Source organism: Somniosus microcephalus, chromosome 17, assembly GCF_052327205.1.
Source record: "Somniosus microcephalus isolate GS21.2 chromosome 17, FLI_Smic_1.0, whole genome shotgun sequence".
Taxonomy (NCBI): domain Eukaryota; kingdom Metazoa; phylum Chordata; class Chondrichthyes; order Squaliformes; family Somniosidae; genus Somniosus; species Somniosus microcephalus.
The window spans coordinates 7,407,875-7,432,987 of record NC_141003.1 but is presented as its reverse complement, the minus strand read 5'-3'; the positions used below and the strand labels follow the sequence as shown (position 1 = coordinate 7,432,987).

The 25,113-nt window shown below is 48.8% G+C and overlaps 1 protein-coding gene across 1 annotated transcript in view; it reads left to right on the top strand.

Moving 5' to 3' along the window:
- The window catches only part of ntn4 (netrin 4), a gene marked incomplete at its 5' end in the record, with an annotated part of 114,074 nt that extends 93,899 nt beyond the window's left edge, over positions 1-20,175 (top strand). Inside the window, 5 exons of the mRNA XM_086010911.1 lie at positions 9,141-9,354; positions 11,301-11,434; positions 13,996-14,064; positions 16,303-16,473; positions 19,143-20,175. Of these exons, the coding sequence (XP_085867037.1) occupies positions 9,141-9,354; positions 11,301-11,434; positions 13,996-14,064; positions 16,303-16,473; positions 19,143-19,276 (722 nt within the window). The remainder of the gene's footprint in view (positions 1-9,140; positions 9,355-11,300; positions 11,435-13,995; positions 14,065-16,302; positions 16,474-19,142) is intronic.
- Positions 20,176-25,113: the final 4,938 nt, after the last annotated feature.

Below are 25,113 nucleotides of genomic sequence, written 5' to 3'. Positions count from 1 at the left end.
TGGATGAGTGGAGGCGGCAACTTGCCCAATGTGTGGGACACAGGATGAGACTCTGTCCCATTTACTGGTGTTATTTCCACAGTTAAATGACTTTAAGTACTATGTTCGACAGTTGTGTGAAGCTTTTTTGCTGGGTGGGGACCGAAGAGCGAGAATGGGAATTCCGTGGGACTCAATTTTGAGATGGGGATTGCAGGAGAGTCTGCCTGAGTCTAGCGGAGCGGCAATTAATTTAATGTTCAGTTTGGCTAGATTCATGATTGTGCAAAGAAGGAATGCTCTGTTTTTTAAGGGGAGGAGAATCAATCTAAAAGAGTATTTTAAATATAAACTAAAAGATCATTATAAGGCTCTGTGGATGTTTTATTCAGAAAGGAATTTAAGGATAGTATTTTACAACCAATTTTTAAAGTACAATCGATTAATACATGTTACAGGAGACAAATTAAACTTCAGGTTTTGATGTTAAAATGTGGTGGCGGAATGGCTGTGCAGGGCGGTGGAATTGATTTGTATCATACAATGTAATGATCAAGATGTTGTAAATGTTCTTAATGTTCAATAAAGTATAATATTTAAAAAAAAAGTGGGTAGCACACTCGTTTCTGAGTCAGAAGGTTGTGGGTTCAAGTCCCACTCTAGGGACTTGAGCACATAAAGCTAGGCTAACACTCCTGTGCAGTGCTGAGGGAGTGCGGTGCTGTCAGAGGTGCCGGATGAGAAGTCTGCTCTCTCAGGTGGATGTAAAAGATCCCACGGCACTATTTTGAAGAAGAGCAGGGAAGTTATCCCCGGTGTCCTGGCCAATATTTATCCCTCAATCAAAAAGCAGATTACTTGGTCATTATCACCTTGCTGTTTGTGGGAGCTTGCTGTGTGCAAATTTGCTGCCGCGTTTCCCACATTACAACAGTGACTACACTCCAAAAGTACTTCATTGGTTGTAAAGCGCTTTGAGACATCTGGTGGTCATAAAAGGCACTATAGAAATGCAAGTCTTTCTTTTTAGGCAGTGATTTCCATTGGGCAACACTGATGTAAACATAGTCTCCCTCCAGTTTCCCATCCTTTCAATGGCCTCCTGTTTGCAATTCCCCGTGATTATGGGATGGAGATCAGGCACTTAGTGGTGTGAAGGGGAGACAGGCGTAACCTCATACAGCAGCACATCATAGCAGTGTGCCCTGTTATGTCACACCAAGAGGGACACTAGCACACTAAAGTCTTGTATCTCTAGTCAGCGAGCACAATGCAGCTTCAGACTGGAAGCTGATTTACTGCTAGCACAAGCCACAGTACGTTTTGGGACAGTAGTGTCGTTTTATTTATTCATTCACGGGATGTGGCCGTCGCTGGCAAGGCCAGCATTTATTGCCCGTCCCTAATTGCCCTTGAGAAGGTGGTGGTGAGCCGCCTCCTTGAACGGCTGCAGTCCGTGTGGTGAAGGTACTCCCACAGGGAGGGAGTTCCAGGATTTTGACCCAGCGACGATGAAGGATCGACGATATATTTCCAAGTCAGGATGGTGTCTGACTTGGAGGGGAACTTGGAGGTGGTGGTGTTCCCATGTGCCTGCTGCCCTTGTCCTTCTAGGTGGAAGAGGTCGCGGGTTTGGGAGGTGCTGCTGAAGAAACCTTGGCGAGTTGCTATAGTGCATCTTGTAGATGGTACACACTGCAGCCACGGTGCACCGGTGGTGGAGGGAGTGAATGTTGAAGGTGGTGGATGGGGTGCCAGTCAAGTGGGCTGCTTTGTCCTGGGTGGTGTCGAGCTTTTTGAGTGTTGTTGGAGCTGCACTCATCCAGGCAAGTGGAGAGTATTCCATCACACTCCTGACTTGTGCCTTGTAGATGGTGGAAAGGTTTTCGTATTGGACAATAATTTCAGAATGTGAATTCAGTTTTTGAAAAAAATCTCAAAATGAAAATCTAGTTGTCATAAAAATCCAACTGGTTCACTGATGTGCTTTAGGGAATGAAACCTGCCGGCCTTACCCGGTCTGGGCCTATATGTGACTCCAGACCCACACCAATGTGGTTGACTCTTAACAGCCCTCTGAAGTAACCTAGACATTCAGTAAGTTGTCTCAAACTTTTTCAGGGCAACCAGGGATGGGAAAGAAATGCTGGTTTTGCCAGGGAAACCCACATCCTGAGAATATTTTTTTTTTTTTAAACATCCGTTACCAATTACTCAAAAGTAGTAATCTCTGGATTACTCCCGGTGCCACGTGCTAATGAGTATAGAAATAGGAGGATAGCGCAGATGAATGCGTGGCTGGAGAGATGGTGCAGGAGGGAGGGCTTTAGATTCCTGGGACTTTGAGGCCAGTTCTGGGGGAGGTGGAACCTGTACAGGCTGGACGGGTTGCACCTCAAGAGGGCCGGAACCAATGCCTTCATGGGGAGGTTTGCTAGTGCAATTGAGGAGGGTTTAAACTAATTTGGCAGGGGGATGGGCACCAGGATTAGAAAGGGGAAATAAAGTGCTCAACTGATTGGCAGAGGCAGAGAGCACTAGAGTAAGAAATTGTAAGGTATTAGGTGGGGTCCAACTAAGAGAGAATACAAGAAGGTCTAAGATAGGTTTACAGTGCATGTGTGTGAATGCACGAGGCGTAGTAAACAAGGTAAGTGAGCTGCAGGCATCAAATAGCCACATGGGGATATGATGCTGTGGCAATAACTGAGACTTGGCTCAAAAAAAGGGCAGGATTGGGTATTAAATATTCCTGGATATAAGGTGTTCAGGAAAGATAGGGAAGGGAAGATAGGAGGTGGTGTGACAGTATTGGTCAAGGAGAATGTTACAGTGCTGGAGAGGGAGGATGTCCTGGAGGGGGTCAAGGACAGAATCTATATGGTTAGAGTTAAGAAATAATAGAGGTGCCATTTCACTACTAGGTGTATTCTATAGACCACCAAATAGTGGGAAAGATATAGAGGAGCAAACTTGCAGAGAAATTACAGAGAGGTGCAAGAACTATCGAGTAGTGATAATGGGGGACTTCAACTATCCTAATATAGACTGGGATAGGAATAGTGTTAAGGGCAGAGAATGGGAAGAATTTCTGAAGTGTGTTCAGGAGAACTTTCTTGATCAGTACATTTCCGGCCCAACAAGGAAGGAGGCATTGCTGGATCTGGTTCTGGGGAATGAGGTGGGTCAAGTGGAGCAAGTGTCAGTAGGTGAACATTTAGGGAACAGTGGTCATCGTATCATAAGGTTTAGATTAACTATGGAAAAGGTCAGGGAGCAACCTAGAGTAAAAATGCTTAATTGGATGAAGGCCAATTTCAGTGGGATTTGAACGGATCTGGCCCGGGTAAACTGGAATCAAAGATTGGCAGGCAAAACTGTAATGGAACAATGGGCTGCCTTTAAAGTGGAAATAGTTCAGGTACAATTGAGGTACATTCCTACTAGGGGGAAAGGTAGGGCAACTAAAGTCGGGGCTCCCTGGATGATGAAACAGATCGAGAATATGATGAAGCAGAAAAAGAACGTGTACGACAGATGTCAGGTTGCAAATACATCTGAGAATCAGGCTATATATAGAAAGGTCAGAGGAGAAGTGAAAAAGAAAATAAGAGGGGCAAAGAGAGGGTATGAGAATAGAATGGCAACCAACATAAAAGGGAATTCAAAAGCCTTCTATAGGCATATAAATAGTAAAAGGGTAGTAAGAGGAGGGGTGGGGCCGTTTAGGGACCAAAAAGGAGACCTACGCATGGAGGCAGAGGGAATGGCTGAGGTACTAAACGAGTACTTTGCATCTGTCTTCACCAAGGAAGAGGATGCTGCCATAGACATAGTAAAGGAGGAGGTAGTGGAGATACTTGATAGGATAAAAATTGATAAAGAGGAGGTAATAGAAAGGCTGGCTGTACTTAAAGTAGATAAATCATCAGGAGCGGATGGGATGCATCCTAGGATGCTGAGGGAATTGAGGGTGGAAATCGCGGAGGTACTGGCCATCATATTCCAATCCTCCTTAGATACGGGGGTGGTGCCACAGGACTGGAGAATTGCGAATGTTACACCATTGTTCAAAAAAGGGTGTAAGGATAAATCCAACAACTACAGGCCAGTCAGTTTAACCTCGGTAGTGGGGAAGCTTTTAGAAACAGTAATCGGGGATAAAATTAACAGTCACTTGGACAAGTATGGATTAATTAAGGAAAGCCAGCATGGATTTGTTAAAGGCAAATCGTGTTTAACTAACTTGATTAAGTTTTTTGATGAGGTAACAGAGAGGGTTGATGAGGGCAATGTGGTTGATGTGGTGTACGTGGATTTCCAAAAGGCGTTCGACAAAATGCCACATAATAGGCTTGCCAGCAAAGTTGAAGCCCATAGAATGAAAGGGACAGTGGCAGCATGGATACGGAATTGGCTAAGTTATAGGAAACAGAGAGTAGTTGTGAACGGTTGTTTTTCGGACTGGAGGAAGGTATACAGTGGTGTTCCCCAGGGGTCGGTTCTAGGACCACTGCTTTTCTTGATATATATTAATGACTTGGACGTGGATGTACAGGGCACAATTTCAAAATTTGCAGATGACACAAAACTTGGAAGTGTAGTCGTCGTCGTACGTGTCTTCATACTGTTCCCTTTGGGGAACTGTATGAAGTGGTGGAAGGATTTCTGGCCGCGATTAACGCTCCTTCCGTGACCACAACCATCTTCGTACCAGCCATTAGGGTGGTTAGTCCTATGGCGGGAGGGTTTTACGGGCTCCCACAACCCATACGAGGGGGGGGACCACCCACACCCACGGACGCAAGTATCCCGCTGGATGTCAACCCAGAATTTAGAGCCGGAGCTCTGACTCCACTTGCCGGGATTGTCTGGAGTGGGGTTCGAAACCCTACGCCTTCTGGCCCAGCGGCGGGGATGCTATCGCTACGCCAAAGGCCCACTCCTGGAAGTATAGTGAACAGTGAAGAGGACAGTGATAGACTTCAGGAAGACATAGACAGGCTGGTGAAATAGGCGGACATGTGGCAGATGAAATTTAACGCAGAAAAGTGTGAAGTGATATATTTTGGTAGAAAGAATGAGGAGAGGAGATATAAACTAAAGGGTACAATCCTGAAGGGGGTGCATGAACAGAGAGACCTGAGGGTATATGTGCACAAATCATTGAAGGTGGCAGGGCAGGTTGAGAAAGCGGTTAAAAAAGCTTACGGGATCCTGGGCTTCATGAATAGAGGCAAAGGGCTGGATTTTGATTCAGGGGCAGGCTGGGGTCGTGTAATCCGCATTTCGTGTTAGCCACCTGATTATAAATCGATGTGGGAGATGGATGCGATTTTAACTTAATTGGCCAATTGAGTTCCAGCGTGTGGGAACCCATGGCCAATGAGTGTTTCCAGTCTGAAAGTCGCCTCCGATGACGTCGTCATTGCTGCTGCATTTAAGGTCTGCAACAAGCCTTGCTTCTTCTGCAGACTGCCAACCTTCTGGCCTTTGCAGTGAGAGGGTCCTGGAGGAAGAATGGCCAGCCAGAAACCTAGGGCTGCTCCCAGGTTTGATGACGTTGCCTTGCAGGCTTTAGTAGAGGGAGCAAGAGCTCATAAAGAGGTGCTCTTCCCTTCTTCAGGGAGGAAGAAGCCTCCCCAGCAAACCAAGGCTGTGTGGATCCAGGTGGCAGAGGAGGTCAACTCATTATCAGTAACCCGCAGAACCTGGCTTCAGTGCAGGAAGAGATTTCATGACCTTCTGCACACTGGAAATGTGAGTATGAATTTCCCATCACCCTCAATCTGATCCCCATTGCCTTTCCTCACCAGCACTCAGCTTTAGCAATCTCTTCCTCCACATCCCGCTTGACACTGACATCCCTGCACCCTTACCCATTCCCTCTCTCTCTATGGTCACATTCACCTAACTATTCGACTATGCAGCCCTCACACTCCCTGTCACTGTGATGCTATGAAAACAACTGACAACACACAGGGAGGGCCCGTGGTCTTGCCACCTCACTCCATCTTTGTCTCCTTCTAAGTATCTATGCTATGGATTCTCTACACTCACTCCTTCATTCTCACTCAACCTCCACTTGTCTCCCTCATTGCAGGAAAAGAGAGCTCACAATAAGAGAGAAAGAGTGAGGACAGGAGGAGGGCCACCCTCAGTAGCCCACCTCACCCTCTGGGAGGAGGTGGTCCTGGAGATCGTGGGAGTGGAGGAAGATGCGCAAGTGGGGGACGGACAGACTGGTACATCACAGCAAGCTGGTGACAGAATAGTTTTCCATCTCTCTCATTGACATTGCATGAGTCGCTGATAATGATTCTGAAGCTCTAACAGATGGACTTATGATCATCTGCAATATGCAATGTGCATGTAACCTTGGCCTCACATCTCTGACTCTTTCCTTTACTCCCCCATAGGACCATCGCAAGCACCCGTCCCCACTATCCAGGAGGAAGAGCCTGAGCCTCAAGACTCCTCAGAGGAAGCTGCAACCTCTGAGGGCACAGCTTCAGCAGAATTCAGCGCACCCAGCACCAGCGCACTCACACCTCGGTGGGACCATCGCGAAATAGAGTAGTGTTGTCACCTGGTGTATCACAGCTCACAAGTGAGCATCAGCAGATTGTGGAGACAGGGACAGCAGTGGAGAGTCTTAGTCGGAGGGTGCAGGACTCTGCCAGCTCGGCTCAGCTGCATGTCGACCCTCTGCCTCTGGGTCCATCCATAACATCAGCGGTGCTGGAACTCCAGGAACAGATGCAGGAGTCTCTGGCAGGTTTTGTCTCCAGGGTCGATGCGAGTGTGGAGCAAATGGAGGAGTCCATTGCGAACATGAGCAGAGCCTTTGTGGAGTCATTGACGCATGAACGCATCACCATGGAAAGGATGGCAACCTCCATGGAGGTGATAAGTCGCCAGAGTGCAGAAAACATGGTGAGTGTTCTGAATAGAATGACATCTCTGGAGGAGCGATGGCCATCTATTGAACAGAGAAACCAGACCTTCATGGAAGTCCTTCTGAGTAGGACTGCCAGTGCAGATACAGGTCCCCATGGCCCCCCTGATGTGCAGCAAGGTGCTCTCAAGCCACTTGCAAGCGCTGAGGGGGACCTGACCCATGAGAGGGAAGTTGGTGGCAGACATCAAGGAAGTGGGGGCTCCTCTCCAAGCGCTCACACTTCCATGCCACTGCAGAGCCCTCGGTCAGAGCCCCACCAGAGTCCACACCCATCTGAGATCGGCGTCTCAACCCCTGCACAGCCACAGGAGCAGCAGGCTGTTGATGAGCCCTCACAGGTTCGCAACCCCAGAGGACGCCCGCCAAAGGTGTCAAGACAGGAGCAGCAAGAAAGTGAGCAAGGGGCCTCCACATCTGCTGAAGCCACAGGGGAAGCACCACGTAGGAGCATGCGTAAGAGAAAGATACTGCACAAATAGTCACAAGGGTAGTCACTTGGGTGAAATTTGATGTTTTATGTTAAAAAGCCATCAGATGATTACTGTAAATAAAAAATCTGATGGCTACTGCTGTAGTTGTGGCGTGTGTCATTTCGCGAATGGGACTTCCACATTGAGGGCTTAGGATTACTTGGTATATGCCTCAGTTCAGGAAGTGCTCAGTGAAAGTGGTGAGAGGGGTTTCCCAGGAGGTCACACTGGAGATGGGTGTCAGGCTCCAAACTTCCATAGCTGTGGTTATGCCTTCTAAAAGTTCCCCCACACCTGAGACAACAAAGTCCTGCCACCTGCAAATGATGGCTGATCAAATCTCCTATTTAATGGTGGAGCTGCAACTGATAGTCAGCAATCCAATTGTGCTCCCGTCAGGTTTCATCGTCGTGTTTCAGAACAGGCATGTTTCACGTGGGAAAAGGGTTAAAATCACTAAGGCCTATCAAAATGGCATTATAGAGGCAATTTAGTGCTTGTTAATGGCCTTAACGGCCTATCCCGCCTCTTGGAGGCGGGACGGAGACGGGACCAGTAGACACGATTTAATGAAAATTGCTTGGAGGTGGGATGGAGGCGGGGTTGGGCCCGCCCGCCAGTTTTTGCAATTTTAACCCCCCCACACGCCTCCAATCCCGCCTCAACGGCCCGATGAAAATCAAGCCCATAGAGTACAAAAGTGTGGAAATTATGATGAACCTGTATAAAACACTGATTCAGCCCCAACTACTAGGTGTATTCTATAGACCACCAAATAATGGGAAAGGTATGGAGGAGCAAATTGTGTTGTGTCCAATTCTGGGCACCGCACTTTAGGAAGGATGTGAAGGCCTTATCACAGAAATCACAGAAACCTCACAGTACAGATAGAGGCCATTTCGGCCCATCGAGCCTGCACCGACACATATCCCACCCTATCCCCGTAACCCGTAGAGAGGGTGCAGAAAAGATTTACGAGAATGATTCCAGGAATGAGAGACTTCAGTTATGTTGATAGACTGGAGAAGCTGGGGTTGTTCTCCTTGGAGCAGAGAAGATTGAGAGGAGATTTGATAGAGGTGTTCAAAGTCATGAGGGGGTCTAGACAGAGTAGATAGAGAGAAACTGTTCCCATTGGCAGAAGGGTCGAGAACCAGAGGGCGCAGATTTAAGATGATTGGCAAAAGAACCAAAGGCGACATGAGAAAAACTTTTTTACGCAGCGAGTGGTTAGGATCTGGAATGCGCTGCCTGAAAGGGCGGTGGAGGCAGATTCAATCACCGCTTTCAAAAGGGAGTTGGATAAGTATCTGAAGGAACGAAATTTGCAGGGTTACGAGGAGAGGGCAGGGGAGTGGAACTAGCTGAAGTGCTCTTGCAGTGAGCCAGCACGGGCTCGATGGGCCGAATGGCCTCCTTCCGTGCTGTAACCATTCTATGATTCTACTCTGGGGGAAGGGAATCACACCCCAGATACTATCCAATGTATCACACGATGTATGAGACTATTTCCCACAATATGTATGCAAGTTCTAATTGTTTTGTGCTGGAAATATATCTGAACGTTGTACCCAGCAGGTTACTGCGCCCAGTGGTCAATAATTAGCCAATATTGTTGCAAGAAGCAGAGTGACCAGCAGCAGAGCGATGTGAAGCGTGCTCCGTGTCCTGCTCATTGTTATTAAGTCATGAGTGCGCTGAAAGCCTTCTCTTTATTTCTTTCGCTCCAGCCTGCTCGTGCCACCCCATTGGCTCTGCCACCTTGCCCTTATGGCCCAACACCCCCTGCGACCCCGACACCGGTGACTGTTTGTGTAAGCCTGGCGTGGCTGGGCCCCGCTGTGACAGGTGTATGCTGGGATACTGGGGTCTCGGAGAGTATGGCTGCCGACCATGTGACTGCGCGGGAAGCTGTGACCCGTACACCGGGGACTGCACCAGCAGGTGGGTACACGGTCAGCCCTGGGAGGGCACAATTCCGCTTGGCTCAACGGAAAGAAAAAAGATGCACCAGTTTAGAAGGTTTAATTGTCGAGCATTTGCGTAACTGTGATATGGGTGCTGGACGAGCAACCTAGAGCTCGTGAGGGCAAATCCCATCACGACAAGTGGAATTGAATTCAATAATTCCAGGAATCTGTGGGCTGGCACCAGGAAAAAATTACCATCAAAGCTGCCGGATTGTCGTAAAAAGCCAACTGGTTCACTGATGTCCTTCAGGGAAGGGAGCCTGCCGTCCTTACCCGGTCTGGGCCTACTCGTGGCCCCAGTCCCAGACTATGTGGTTAACTCTTAATGCCCTCTGAAGTGACCTTGCTTACTGTACAGTGCAAGCTGCTGTCTGGATCATAGGAACAGACGAGCAGGAGGAGGCCGTTCAGCCCCTCGAGCCTGTTCCACCATTCAGCTAAATCAAGGTTGATCTGCACCTCAATTCCATTTAGCCGCCTTTGTTCCATATCCCTTGATACTCTTACCGAACAAAAATCTATCGCTCTCAGTCTTGAAAATTTCAATTGATGCCCCCAGCATTCACAGCCTTTTGGGGTGAGAATTCCAGATTTCCACTACCTTTTGTGTGAAAAAATACTTCCTGATTTCCCTCCTAAATGACCTGGCTCTAATTTTAAGGTGATGCCCGCTTGTTCTGGACTCCCCCCACCAGAGGAAATAGTTTCTATTTCTCTACCCTGTGCAATCCCTTTATCACCTTAAACACCTTGCTCACATCACCCTCAGTCTTCTAAACACAAGGCAATACAAGCCCAGTCTATGCAACCTGTCCTCATAACTTAACCCTTTAATCCCCAGTATCATTCCACAAATCTGCACTGCACCCCCTCCAAGGCTAGTATATCCTTCCTGAGATACGGTGCCCAGAACTGAATGCAGCGCTCCAGGTGGGGTCTGACCAAGGCACCAGACAACTGCAATATCACTTCATCCCCTTTGTATTCCAGCCCCCTCAAGATAAAGGCCACCTTTCCATTAGCTTTTTGTACCTGTGCGCTAGTTTCCTGGGGGTGGGGAGGGGGGCGGGGCGGAGGTTAACACTCCAAACTCACATCCTGTAGACTCTGAAGTGGCCCAGCAAGCCAATCAGTTGTATCAAACCTCAGGGCAACCGGGGATGGCTTGTTAATGCCGGCCTTGCCAGCGACGCCCACGTCCCAAGAACGAATAAAAAAACTCTAGATGTAAATTCAACAGGTCACTGACTCCTTTAGGGTAGCAGAGAAATGTAATACACACACATCATTAAAGGATCTACTGCCTTGCATGGTCGACAGGATGTGCATGTGAACTCCTTCCCCCTTAAAGTAACTATTACTGAGGCACTGCTTGGGACCCGCGAGGGGAGATGGGGAGGTGCTGCCCCCCCCTCACAGTAGCACAGACGTGTGGACTCAAGCAGAGTGACCTTGAGAGGTGCCACGTGGGGTCCAGACAGCCCACTCCCACCCTCCATACAGGGGAGAGATTCTCCCCCCCACCCCCCACCCCCAAACTGTGCACCAAGCAAGAGCAGAAAGTGGGGTGGGGGGGAAACAGCTTCAAATACAAATTGTAAAGTGTGCTAATTAAGATGCCCTGGCGAGCAGGAGACGAGCTGACATCCAGCAGGGTACCTGCGTCCAATGGGAGTGGAGTGGACCCTCCCCATGGTGTCTAGCCAGTTCTCCTGGTAGGGGGTTGGGAGTCAGGCTGACAACCTGTCCACGTACTGAGGGACTTTGTTACGGAAACACACGAGAAGGAGAATGCTAGATCTGGAGTGGAAGAAACGGGCTGCCATCATGGGCCACAAGTGATTGAAGAGAAGACCAATTAAGAGAAAAAATATTTGAATTTCCTTCACCCTATTGACATGTCTTCATTGAATCTGACAGCCCTGCAGATGTAGGCTGGTACCACGGGTCTGCAGACACGACACAAAACCAGGGCCTTTCCTCCGCACTCACTGCAAGAGAACCCACCTGGAACTGGGAGGACGAGCAAGGTTTCTCCGCTCTTCGGCATTCAGGTGAGAAATCTCATTCCTCAAATTCGCATCAAAATCCATGCCAAAGATTCCCGTTTCCCGGTTCATTATTATTGACTCAAATGTAGGTTTGTGCTATTTGTGATCTTGACGTTGAGCAATAAAGTAAACCGGGCGATAGTGAGTCGGCCCGTTTGACATCTCTCCGTTGACTTTAATGGGGAGCGATGTGAAGCGGGCTGCCGATTCGCTATCAGCCATTTTACGCCATCACACAAAGTCAGGATCTGCCCCAAACATTACTGCTCTTAAAAGGAATGTGTCTTCACAGCAACAAATAACTTTTCTAAACATGGAGATAGTGCCTGATTAATAGACTGGAATCATAGACTCTTACAGCACACGAGGCCATTCGGCCCATCGTGCCTGTGCCGGCTCTTTGGTAGAGCGATCCAATTAGTCCCACTCCTCTGTTCCTTCCCCATAACCCTGCAATTTTTCCCCTTCAAGCACATATTCAATTCCCTTTTGAAAGTTATTATTGAATCTGCTTCCGCCGCCCTTTCAGGCAGCGCGTTCCAGATCACAACAACTTGCTGCGTAAAAAACTCTCATCTCCCCTCTGGATCATTTGTAAATTATCTTAAATCTGTGACCTCTGGTTACCGACTCTCCTGCCAGTGGAAACAGTTTCTCCTTATTTAGTCAATCAAAACCCCTCATAATTTTGAACGCCTCTACTAAATCTCCCATAAACCTTCTCTGCTCTAAAGAGAACTAGTCACACTGTTTGTTGTGGTAACCTGTTTATTTAAGAATAAACTTAAGGACGCGGTACTGACAAAATGATTGGTGAACTCGAGTCCCCTGACATAGGCTTTGCTTTCATGATTGCTCGCAGTGAGTTCCTGATCTCGGCCTGGTTGTTGACGCTGGAGGGGGAAATTGGGAAAGGCAGCCACCAGTGGTGGAGCCTGGGAATCAGGGTGGGTTCACAGCTTCTCCGTTCAAAGAGTGTGTGTGTGGCGCAAAAATAATAAACAACAGCATCAAATAACTTACAAAAGACACATACGAAAAGACGGACGGGAAAAGGTCGGCCGGTCCATCGAGCCTGTCCCAAACGGTCACAACGTGACTAAGTATCGTGATTCTCAGTGTTCCCCCCCACCACCAGCCATATCATCTCCTGGGAGAGGCTAAGAACCAGATTAAAAACCCTGAGGTGATCAAAACGTGTTCCAGGAGGTCACAGAGAGGTACAAACCCAACGTCCCGCCCACCGTCTGCATGCCGTGATAACAACCACAGCGAGGAGCTCATCCAGCTCCTTCTTCAACAATTGCCGCCAATCCGCACTCGCCCCATGAGCCGGAAACTTGTTCCAAGCGTAAATAACCCTCGGCGCACAGAAAGACCTCCAAAAGCATCAAATCCAGTGTAGTTTATACGCAGCATGGCCCCTTGTTTTCTCTACACTATCTAGCTCAGATAGACACAGCCGAGAGATGGTTAGTTGTGCACAGACTGGGTGCCAGTGGCAGTGATCTGGGTGTTGGAGAACTCCAATCACTTGGCGCCTGCTCGTATCTCAGTTCTAATCGTTGGCCGATTGGGCACAAACGTGAACACCTCACAAAGACCAGGTGTCCATCTTTGATGAAATCAAAAATAACAACAGAAAATGCTGGAAAAACTCAGCAGGCCAGGCAACATCCGTGGATAGAGAAATAGAGTCAACGTTTCGGGTCAAAACCCTTTGTCAAGACTAAAGAGGCACAGGGAATGAAATAGATTAAGAGGCCAGGCTGGGAGAGAACAAAAGAGAAGAGACATTAAGAGGTATTCAAAACGAGACGAGATGGTGATAGGACTAGTGGAGACAAAAGACGGCTCTAGATTAGGTGTGAAATGCGCTGGCAGAATGGGAGACAGCTGCCATGTGGGACAGAAAAAAAAGAAAGGGGGGGAAAAGGGCCAAAACAAAGGTGTGGATAAAAAATATAAGTAAAAATGTAATAGGGGCCGAGGTTATGATCTGAAATTGTTGAACTCGATATTGAGTCCGGAAGGCTGTAAAGTGCCTAATCGGAAGATGAGGTGCTGTTCCTCGAGCTTACGCTGAGCTTCCGTAGAACAATGCAAGAGGCCAAGGACGGCGAGGTCCGAGTAGGAATGGGTGGAATTTGATTAAATCAACACCGGCTTCAGCCCCCCCTAGTTGGGGGTAATTTTAACCTAATCCGCCAGGCGTGAAACTGACGGGATCGGGTCAGACTCCCATTTTACACCCGGTTTGATTTTACTCCCCATTGAAGTCATCGGAGGTTAAAATGGGGCCGGGGTGTACAACAGGCGGGAGATGCGATCCTGTCAGTTTCACACCGGGCGGGTTAAAATTACCCCAAATTGTGTCAAAAGGATGTTGATTGTAATTCAAAATGACCAGAAAGTATTCTTGGGAGTAAAGTGAAGTTGTTTTGAAAGGTAACATTTGTGTCAGTAATATTTTTTCCCAGATTTGTTTCGTCTCCATCGAGACTTGCTCAGGCACACATCTGACGCTTTCCCCTCTGAACTCATATTTTAACTGTTCCTTTCAGGGAAGTGTGAATGCAGAAACCAGGTCTTAAGAAATCCCAAAGTATTCTGCAACATGAAGTATACGTTTGGTGAGTTGTGCTCTGCTGGGAGACGGTTGTGTTATTATATTGCAGCTCAAGGACTGAAGACTGAACCCCGTTCCACCAGGATTGCACCCCATTTTTCAGCGTGGGGAGGGGGTGTTTGAGAGCTCTGGGCAGATCTTCTGCCCCCCTCCATCCATGTCAAAGGGGCATGTCTGGGAGGTTCCCCCTCACCCCACTCCAGTACGCCCTTACAAAGCCTCAGCAGAGCTCTCGCCAGCTGAGCACGGGTCTGAGTTCCACTGAGGCCCTTTGAAAGGCCCCCAACCTTTAGAAAGGAGAGGGAACCAATCACAGACAAGGTGGATTACTTTTCTGAGATGCCAGCTCCCTTCTAAGCTGACGACTACTGGGAGTCCTTCAGCCTGGGGCAGGGCTTTGAGGACCTCGGGAGGAGCAGGGCTTTGAGGACCTCGGGAGGAGCAGGGCTTTGAGGACCTCGGGAGGAGCAGGGCTTTGAGGACCTCGGGCAAGGTGGGGCTTTGAGGACCTCGGGAGGAGCAGGGCTTTGAGGACCTCGGGCAAGGTGGGGCTTTGAGGACCTCGGGCAAGGTGGGGCTTTGAGGACCTCGGGCAGGGTGGGGCTTTGAGGACCTCGGGAGGAGCAGGGCTTTGAGGACCTCGGGCAAGGTGGGGCTTTGAGGACCTCGGGCAGGGTGGGGCTTTGAGGACCTCGGGAGGAGCGGGGCTTTGAGGACCTCGGGAGGAGCAGGGCTTTGAGGACCTCGGGAGGAGCAGGGCTTTGAGGACCTCGTGAGGAGCAGAGCTTTGAGGACCTTGGGAGGAGCAGGGCTTTGAGGACCTCAGGCAGGGTGGGGCTTTGAGGACCTCGGGTAGGGTGGGGCTTTGAGGACCTCGGGTAGGGTGGGGCTTTGAGGACCTCGGGCAAGGTGGGGCTTTGAGGACCTCGGGTAGGATGGGGCTTTGAGGACCTCAGGCAGGGTGGGGCTTTGAGGACCTCGGGTAGGGTGGGGCTTTGAGGACCTCAGGTAGGGTGGGGCTTTGAGGACCTCGGGTAGGGTGGGACTTTGAGGACCTCGGGAGGAGCAGGGCTTTGAGGACCTCGGGCTGGCAGTTCTCAACATTTCATTGCACGTTTGCTGGGAAAAAGCTTCTTTGACCAGAACATTACAGAATTATTTCTTGAAATGGAATTCAAAGGAACAGATAACATCTGTTTTATGTTCCTGGAGGAACTCAGCGAGACTAAAACATTTCCTGATTCAGATTTTCTCATCATTTCCAATTAATGAAACACCAAGAGTGTTTCGATAAGCACATCGTGACAGAATTTGATAAATCCTTGAGTTCTGTGTTTAGAAATATTTCTGTAGACACTTGAATAATTGTTGGTACAGTCTTGCCCTGAGTGCCTGCTTTGTCCTAACAAATTTAACATTGTACATTGTTCCTTAGAGATAGATGGTGATTCATTAAAGTCGTTGCTGTAGAATGTCTAATCCAAGAGGAAATAGCAACAAGTGTCAGCCATGGCTCAGTGTGTAGCACTCTCGCCTCTGAGTCAGAACATCCCGCTCCAGAGACTTGAGCACAAAATCCAGGCTGACACTCCCAGTGCAGTACTGAGGGAGTGCTGCACTGTCATAGGTGCCGTCTTTTGGGTGAGATGTAAAGCTGAGGCCCCGTCTGCCCTCTCAGTTGGATGTAAAAGATCCCACAGCACCAGTCAAAGAGCAGGGGAATTCACCTGGTACCCCAGTCAATATTTATTCTAGGTTATCTGTTTTGATTGATTGTGGGACCTTGCTGTGTACAAATTGGCTGTCACAGTTGCCTACATTATCACAATGACTACACTTCAAAAGCACTTCATTGGCTGCAAAGCACTTTGGGACGTCCTGAGGTGATAGGCGCTATATAAATGCAAATGTTTTCTTTCTTATATAACGTGCATGGCAAGTCTACTAATATGCTCACCCTCCTTGCCTTCCTCACTCATAAATAACATGAATTACGTAGAGAATAATGTTTACGCAGGAGTAATTAGGAAGAGGAATATAATCGAATGACTTCATAATTCAACCTCCAAACCTTGTGCTGAGGTGACTGTCCTGAAATTACACCTGTGTACTCACTTCACAAGTAATATAGATACTTTGCAGAACTTGTTATTCTAAAGCACTCCAGATACTGTCTTGTCCGTGTAATGGTGAGTCTAATTCGGTTGAATGATTGTCTATTAATTCTCTTTCATTGGCACAGTCCTGAAAGTAAAGATTCTCTCAGCTCATGACAAAGGGTCACATGCAGAGGTCAACGTGAAGGTCAAGAAGGTGTTGAAACTGACTAAGTTAAAGATTCACCGGGGAAAGCGAGTCCTGTACCCAGAGTCCTGGACTAACAGAGGCTGTACGTGCCCGGTTCTAAATCCTGGTAAGAGGCATGTTAACAACAGAACGCGCAGCACAAGCATATCACCGTCCTGCTGAATATTCATTGCCCAAGGTACACCAAATGAAACCATTCACCCACTGGCAGCAAAGGCTAAACCATCCATTCCGGGCAGGCTGGGCTGCCCTTTAATCACCCATCCCTTTTGGAATCAGTAATGAGTGGGAATAAAGGAATGTCTTCTCACTGCAGCAGCAACCGTTAGTGTTATTCTCTTAATGGTGAGAGAGGAGGAGCTGTGGAGGAGCAGAGAGATTTGGGCGAGCATGTACACACATCACTAAAGGCTAGTGCACGGGTGAAAAAAATAATCAAAAAGGTTAATGAAATGGTGGACTTCATCTCGAGGGGGCTGGAATACAAAGGGCTGGAAGTTATGTTACAGCTGTACAGAGCTCTGGTTAGAGCCCATCTGGAGCAATGCCATCAGTTCTTGTATTCCCTTGAGTTTAGAAGATTGAGGAGTGGTCTAATCAAAGTATTTAAATGATAAAGGGATTCGATAGGCTAGATAAAGAGAAATCATTTCCTCTGGATGGGGGAATCCAGAACAATCTTAAAATGAGAGAGAGGCCATTTAGGAGTGAAATCAGGAAGCACCTTTTCACACTAAGGGCAGTGGAAATCTGGAACGCTCTCCTCAAAAGGCTATGGATACTAGGTGTCAATGGGAACTTTCAACACTGAGACTGATAGATTTTTGTTAGATAATGTTATCAAGGGCTATGGAGCAACGGTGGGTCAATGGAGTTGAGGTACAGATCAGACAGGATCCAATTGAATATCGGAACAGGCTCGAGGGGCTGAATGGCCTCCTCCTGTTCCTAATGTTTCTATGTCTTCAGGTGAGGTTGGGTTAGAAGGTGAGGGATAATTAGACCAGGGTGAACAGATGTAATTCAACCCTCATTTTAGTCATACATTCTGACCTCAGTTTCATATTTCCTTTATCCACAATTCTAATGGGAACTGCCTATGTAAACTTGTCACGTTGTTATTACACCCTCCCGCCAGTGGTGGCACTGCAGGAGGTTTTAATTACAACGTGACATGTTTACATAGGAAGTTTTCATATAAATGTGAACATAAGATTTATAATGGCAAAAGCTGACAGAAAATTTGCACAGACATACGACTTTTAATATATTTTAGCTCTGTCGAATAGCTGGGTTTGCAGCACTTTTAAATGACCATTAAACTGATCTTATTTGTGCATTAATCTTCTGGTTGTTTTCCTGTTCCTTGGAACGAAGTTGTAGTGTCGAACTAAGGCCGAGCATGTTCCAATAAGAAGAGCCCATCAGTTATCCCTGCAGTCCACAGGGGTTAAGGAAATTAAACAGTGCTTTGCCACAGTGACTTTCTGCTCAGGGTGGACCTTGTGCTAACATATTCGGGATATTCTTAAAGAGATTCCATTTAGACCAAGGACAAAGGATTTCAAAGCTTTAATGTTGCATTAATTACTGCCCTTTGCGATGTCAGCATGTCAGCACCGGGCTTCAGACAGACAAATGAGTTTTGTATGTGATGATTCATTAGTCTCTATTTGCCTTGAGCTATCTACGTCGCTAATTGGAAGCTGCCTAACACACTGACAATCACAGATAGCTGGAGAAGCTAGGGACTAGTGTAGTGCCAGGACCAAAATACAAACCCTTCCACCCCCGACCTCCCGAACTCATTGGGTGTGACGAGACCATATAAAAAACTTGGGGGCAAAACATCCCAATTTCAAGGACATCTGACTCCATGTTGAGTCGGACGATTCTTCAGGCATCCCTGGCGGCGACTCAGAAAGGCATTAGGCCCCGCGCATATGTTAATGAGGGGCCTAACACCTATTTTGGGGCCTCGCTGCCAAACTGGGCTGCCCCGAGGCATCGGGCCTGCTCCACGCCGGTTTTCCTGTTACGGATGCGGCCTAGCAAGCGGCCGCCACCGAAAATGTAAATGTTTTTTAATGTTTCCAGTTTGATGTGGAGCGGGGAGCAGCGGGCGTGCTCGTCCCCTCTACACAGCACTCCTGAGGGCCACTGTCGGCCCGCGATTGGCCCCCACTCGTCCTTCCCCACCTCTGGGACTTACCTGAGGGGCCACTGCCAGCAAGGCGGGCAGCCAAGCATTGATCTCTTGGAAATGAGCCCGCAGCCTCTGGACTGGAGGCATGACCGGTGCCGGCGGTTTGCCCAAAGTATTCACCTGAGGCCTGAGGCCTGAGGCCCAATTTAGGGCAAGCCTTGGGCCTCCCAGTTCAGGCGGGCAGTTGGTTATGCAGCCAAAAACGGACCATAACCAATTATCTACCCCTTGAACTCTTTATTTTGGTTTGTAACTTCGATCTGGCACTGAGCTGAGCTTTCATTGAACCTGACGGCTGGAGTGAGGAGCTGCACTTAGACCGGGGTAGATTCAGTTCAAGCTCCTAGATGAAATTGGACTGGCCCAAACTCAACTGAACTGTGCCAAGCCATCACTGCTGGGCTGTTCCCTCATTCCCCATGAGATCCCGCACCGTGCTGTAAGACGTAGAAACAATTGAAGGAAGTTGATGTAATTTCTTCATTCATCGTGCACCCGGCAGCATCAATCCTTTGCCCAGTGCTGATACGATGAGCACTGCGTTGACCCGTGTCTTTCACTCTTCGCAGGTATGGAGTACCTCGTAGCAGGGCATGAGGATGTTCACACTGGCCGGCTGATAGTCAACATGAAGAGCTTCGTACAGGCCTGGAAGCCAGATCTGGGCCGGAGAGTGGCGCACATCTTGAGAGCAGAGTGCTAGTAGTGCCCCAGCGTTTTACGCCAGGATGCTGTTTCCCGATGTGTCGAGCAGGTCTCCGTCCTAAGGGAATGTGTCAGCCACAGGATTGCTACATTCAAAGCTCTAAAACAGAATGCTTGCACATCTAAGCATTTGCTGAGCTGATTGCGAACCAGAGTTGGCCATGAATTCTTTTCTTTCTAAAAGGAAACTCTTGCTTTTTTATATGTAATAACGCACTTTATTATCTGAGGGGTCACGGTGAGGGAGAGATTATTAGATAGGAGACTTGAAAGGTAAATGAGAGAAGGGTGACAGGAGATCTAATCCAGCTGTATCCCCCTCTTCCACCTGTAACGTTGACGTGGACTTTGGCTCTGATGGACTCAGAGGGACTTTGCTTTGAGAGAGAGCTTTGTGTGCTTCCAGACAACGGAACAAAGTCAATTGGAACATTTTGATCCAATAACTGACTCTTGGCTTCTTTCGTGCTGATATCAAGGACTGAACCCTCTGACCAAGGATGAATGAAGCTGGACACTTCAGGTTGTTAACTATAACGCGACGCTTTTCTGACTCCTACCCGTGAGAGACAGTTGCCTCTTGTGGCCAGAAAATGTCCTTAAACAGAATGTGTCGTGTGTTATGGTTCTAATTTTGAGTCTCCATATACCACTGGACTCAGTGTCTAATATTAAAGGTTTTCTGCAAATGAATGATAGTTTTATGTAGACGTACACCTTATGCACTGGACTTAAAAGGGAAAATTGCAGTGTTACATGATGATATGATGCATAGACTTTGAACGATAATGTATAGATATGCGTATGCACTTAGCAGTCCTATGGATTTGCAAAAATTGCCATTTTGCCATTTATTTTTTACTTCTTAATTTACACAATAAAATTGGCAGAAACGTACAGTCACTGTATCCATTCTCTTTTACTCAGTAGTCTTTAAGAAAGAAAAGAAAGACTTGCGTTTATAGAACGATAGGCCCGAAATTCCACTCTTGCACCGCGGTGGCACATCCTGGGCGTAGCAGCCAGTGGGAGAGTGTAGGAAATGAGGCAGATTCCACCCATTGGAAAGGAGGCCTGACTTTCTGGTGGAGGTAGATCTACCACCAGCTCCCCTGCCCCCAGCGTGAAGGGCCGTGACTCAGGAAATCCCCAGGCTTCCCGTGAACTGATAGGCCCAACACAACCTGCCGAGAGGGTGATGGGGCGAATCGCGACCTCAGATCGCTGGAGGGAGCAGGAGGCCGATCCTGGAGGGGATTGATCGCCTTGCTGAGAGGGCCCGCTAGCTCCTTTTGAGGAGCTCCAGAGTTGGGAAGGCCTCTCCGTTGCTGTGAGGCCCCTTCCCGGGCTGGGCCTGCTGCGCCGCAGTGGCCTCGGGGTCACGCCAACATTCCACCGGGAGTCACCCCGACATTCCAGCCCTCCGTCGGAAGGGGCGACACAGAGGTGCGATGCGCTTGCCCCAAACATGCTAATGACCCCCCGGCCTCCGCGATCTGGGACTGGGCCGGAGCCCTCACGTCAGACAGAGTGGGTTCTGCTTCATTCTGCTTGTGACGGGGGAGCGGGACGGTTGGGATTTTGGCCCCAGTGTTTTTAACGTGTCAAATGATAAGGAAAAGAACCCAAGATCTGAGTAAAACACCTCAAATATACCCTGCAGTTAGACAAAGTATTCAAACATTTACGCTGTTTAAGAGTAGAAGGAAAGGCTAGGGGGTTTGTTGCTTCAGTCTGTTCCTTCATCAAGAGTAAAAAGAAAGAACTTACATTTATATAGCACCTTTCATGACCTCAGGAGATCCTGAAGCACTTTACAGCCAATGAAGTATTTTTGAAGTGTAGTCGCTGCTGTAATGTAGGAAACACGGCAGTCAGTTTGCGCACAGCAAGCTCCCACAAACAGCAATGTGATAATGACCAGATAATCTGTGTTAGTGATGTTGATTGAGGGATAAATATCGACCAGGACACCGGGGAGAACTCCCCTGCTCTTCTTCACAATAGTGCCGTGGGATCTTTTACATCCACCTGAGAGCAGACGGGGCCTCGGTTTATTGTCTCACCCAAAAGACGGCACCGCTGACAGTGCAGCACTCCCTCAGTACAGCACTGGAGTGTCAGCCTGGATTTTTGTGCTCAGGTCTCTGGAGTGGGACTCGAACCCACGACCTTCTGACTCCGAGGCGAGGGCGCTGCCCACTGAGCCACGGCTGACACTAGAGTGGATGAACATTGTCCATTCAGCTACTGAAACACAGTTGAACTTTATTGGCATTTCCAGAATTTCTTCGCACCTCACACTGTAAATGTACATGTTTTCTAAATTGGTGAATGTACAAAGCCATCAATAATACTTCATGATACACGAGAACAACATCCACAGAAATTGCTGGAAACACTCAGCCGGTCAGGCAGCATCTGTGGAGAGAGGAACAGAGTTAACGTTTCAGGTCGATGACCCTTCATCAGAACATTCTGCTGAAACCTGAAACATTGGCCCTGATTTTCTGCCAGCTGTCGGGCGGGTTTTCAGGCGGGCGGGGGCCGAAAATCGCCGAAAAAGGGGGTCGCGACCCCCCCCCGCCTGATTCCCCACCCCGTGCGACTTTCAGACCGCCGTTTCTCCGCGAGCCGATTCAACCCCGCCTGCTGCTGGCAGGACTGGCCGTCGGGACCCTGATCACCAATTATTGGCATGTTTAATGCCATTTTAGGGTGGCCTTGCGATTTTCAGGGGTTCCCCACGCCAAACCCGCCTGCGGGGAACCCCGCTGATGAAACCTGGCGTGAAGCTTGCCGGCTTGCTTGCTCTCAGCTGCAGGTCATTCGGGAAAGCTGCGATTTAAACAGAGAGCATTTGTACAGGAAACTCTCGATTTACCGGCATAATTCAGGAGTAGGTTCAGGTAAGTTTTACTTCATATTACTGGCCGTTCCTCGATCTGTGCTGTGCAATCGGGTGTGGCTGCAGCTGTTGCTAAGCAACAGGGACGCTTGGATCTTGTGGCCATTGTTCCTGCACCTGTTGCTAAGCAACAGGGAAGCCTGGGTTTGTTGCTGTATACGGAGCTCTCAGCTCTCGTACCTTTTAACTATGTTGAAGGACCTTGCTGTTGCAGGCTTGGGGCTACTTCTTCAAGGCTTAGGCACAGCTGTGGAAGGTTGGAGCCTCATACACTTCTCCAATGTGATCTCCTGGGAAGCCCCTCTTGCCACCCTCATTCAGCGCTTCCTCAGCGGAGGCATCTACCAGAAACATGGGACGCCTTTTTTTCCTTCCCTTCTTGCCATTAGAGGATCTCCAGCAGCAGAGGCGGCAGCAGCAGAACCAGGAACAGCAGGATGAGCACCAGGGGCACCAGGCTGCTGCTCACTCACCTGAAGCTGCACAGGCCAGAAGGGGCCAGCGCTTGGAAGTGGCTTGAGAGCATTGATGCGCCATCAATTACTCAAAAGACTGAGGTTGAGCGAGTAACAATCAGGCTTTTATTAACTAAAGAATGAAGGTCTTGTCTCGAGTGGTCGACCCGTCCAGAATACTAAGGGACTGGGAGGTAGTCACTTATATACCTGGAATAGTGGGAGGAGTCAGCCGAGGCATGTCCAGACCTGTACCTAGTGGAATACACATACACATACAGACAGGTATGACAGTGGTTTACCACAAGCATCTTGCTACGCTTTAGGGGGCCATGAGGACACGTATCTGCCCTGGCAGTCCTACTCAGAAGGACTTCCATGAAGGTCTGGTTTCTCTGTTCAACAGATGGCCAACGCTCCTCAAGAGATGTCATTCTCTTATGAGCATTCACCATGTTTTCCGTACCCTGGCGAGTTATCTCCTCCATGGAGGCTGCCAACCTTTCCATGGTGATGCGTTCATGCGCCAATGACTCTACAAAGGCTCTGCTCATGGTCGCTATGGACTCCTGCATTCGCTCCACACTCACAGCGACCCTGGAGACAAAACCTGCCAGAGACTCCTGCATCTGTGCATGGAGATCCATCACCTCTTCTCTTGCGGATGGACCCAGAGGCAGAGGGTCGACATGCAGCGCAGTTGAGCTGAGCTGGCAGAGTCCTGCGCCCTCCGACGAGGACTCTCCACTGCTGTCCCTGTCTCCAGAATCTGCTGAGGCTCACTTGTGAGCTGTGAAACACCAGGTGACAACACTACTCTATGTCCCGAAGGTCCCCCCGAGGTCTGAGTGTCTGCGCTGGTGCTGGGTGCGCTTACTTCTGCTGACGCTGCACCCTCAGAGGTTGGAGCTTCCTCTGAGGAGTCTGGCTGCACAGCCTCTTCCTCCTCCACAGTGAGGACGGGGGCTCTGGATGGTACTGTGGGGGAGTAAAGGAAGGAGTTAGAGATGTAATGCCAAGGTTCTTCTGGTGTCGCCCAGCGAGTTGGCATCTGCTGACACCTGCATCCATGCAGCCTTGGTCTCAGTGGGAGGCCTCTTCCTCCCTGACCTAGGGAAGAGGACCTCCCTGTGGGCCCTAACCCCATCCAATAATGCCTGCAGTGAAGCTTCGTCGAATTTGGAGGCAGCTCGGGGTCTGGCACTGGCCACAGCTGCTGTAGGCTCCTCTGCCATCCTGTATGGTTCGCTTGGAAGCCAACAGAGGAAGTAATGCTTGCTGTGGACCTTGAAAGCACCACGAATGATGACATCATACTGTGGGGCTTTCTGACTGGAAATGGACAATTAGCAAGGCTGCCCACACGCTGGAAATTAATTGGCCACGAGGGAAAATTGCGTGGAGCTGGCTGACATTTTTTTGTGTGTCAGAACCCCATATTCGGAGAAACCCGACCATTTCCCACACAATCCACAAAATCGGGCCCATTAACTCTGTTTCTCTCTTCACAGATGCTGCCTAACCGGCTGAGTATTTCCAGCATCTACAGTATTTTGCTTTTGAGAAAAATATCCTGACGTTTTAATCAAATAAAGTGAAGATGAGAGGCCTTGGCAAGTATCTTCTGTGGTGCCAAGTCTTATCAGAATTAGAAAAGTTCCTCATAAAATTATTACTTTATGTGTCCAATGAAAATCAAGGCCAAAGAGACGCACTAAGGGCTGGATTTTCATTGAGGAGGTGCGTAGGAGGCGGGACTACAACTTTCGGGGTTGTAGTCCCACCTCCATCGAGATGCGGCCAACCCACGCGATTTTCACTTGATTGACCTTGTTGAGCCCGCCCAGCGGGCTCAGCAGGTCAACTAAGGGACACCCGGCAACCGGTGACATCATAGATTGACATTTCATCTGTCAAGAGATTTTGACAGATGAAATATCAGCGTTTGGCAGCTGTTTGAAGCTGTCAAACACTGACAATCTGTACTCCAGGTTAATTTCTTCCTCTCAGGCTGATTTAGAGATCTCTCCAGAACAGAAAGCAGAGGTTGCAGATTTTGACAGCTCACGGCCATTCTGCTTTCTGTGCCGGTAAGATGAGGGACTCCCGAGACCTGAAGGAAGGAAGGCTGTAAAGGTAAGTACATGTAAGTAAAACTTCTTTAAACACTTTACACAGACCAAACACACTTACCTCTGCACTCATGCACCCATCACTCACCTGAACACCGGACATCTCGAACCCTCCAAGCCCCTCATCCCGACGGCCCGCCTCGCTAACTTGGCATGGTTTGGAGCCGTCGGGAATCCCACATTTCACCAATGAAAATAGGGATTAGGCTAAAAACTACCTGTTAACTACCTGTTAACAGGCAGTTAATTGGCACTAATCCCTTCCCGCCTCGGGGAGGCGGGTCCCAGCACAGGTCGGGTATCCGCCTCCTTTGAAACTGGCATGGAGGCGGGTTGGGGG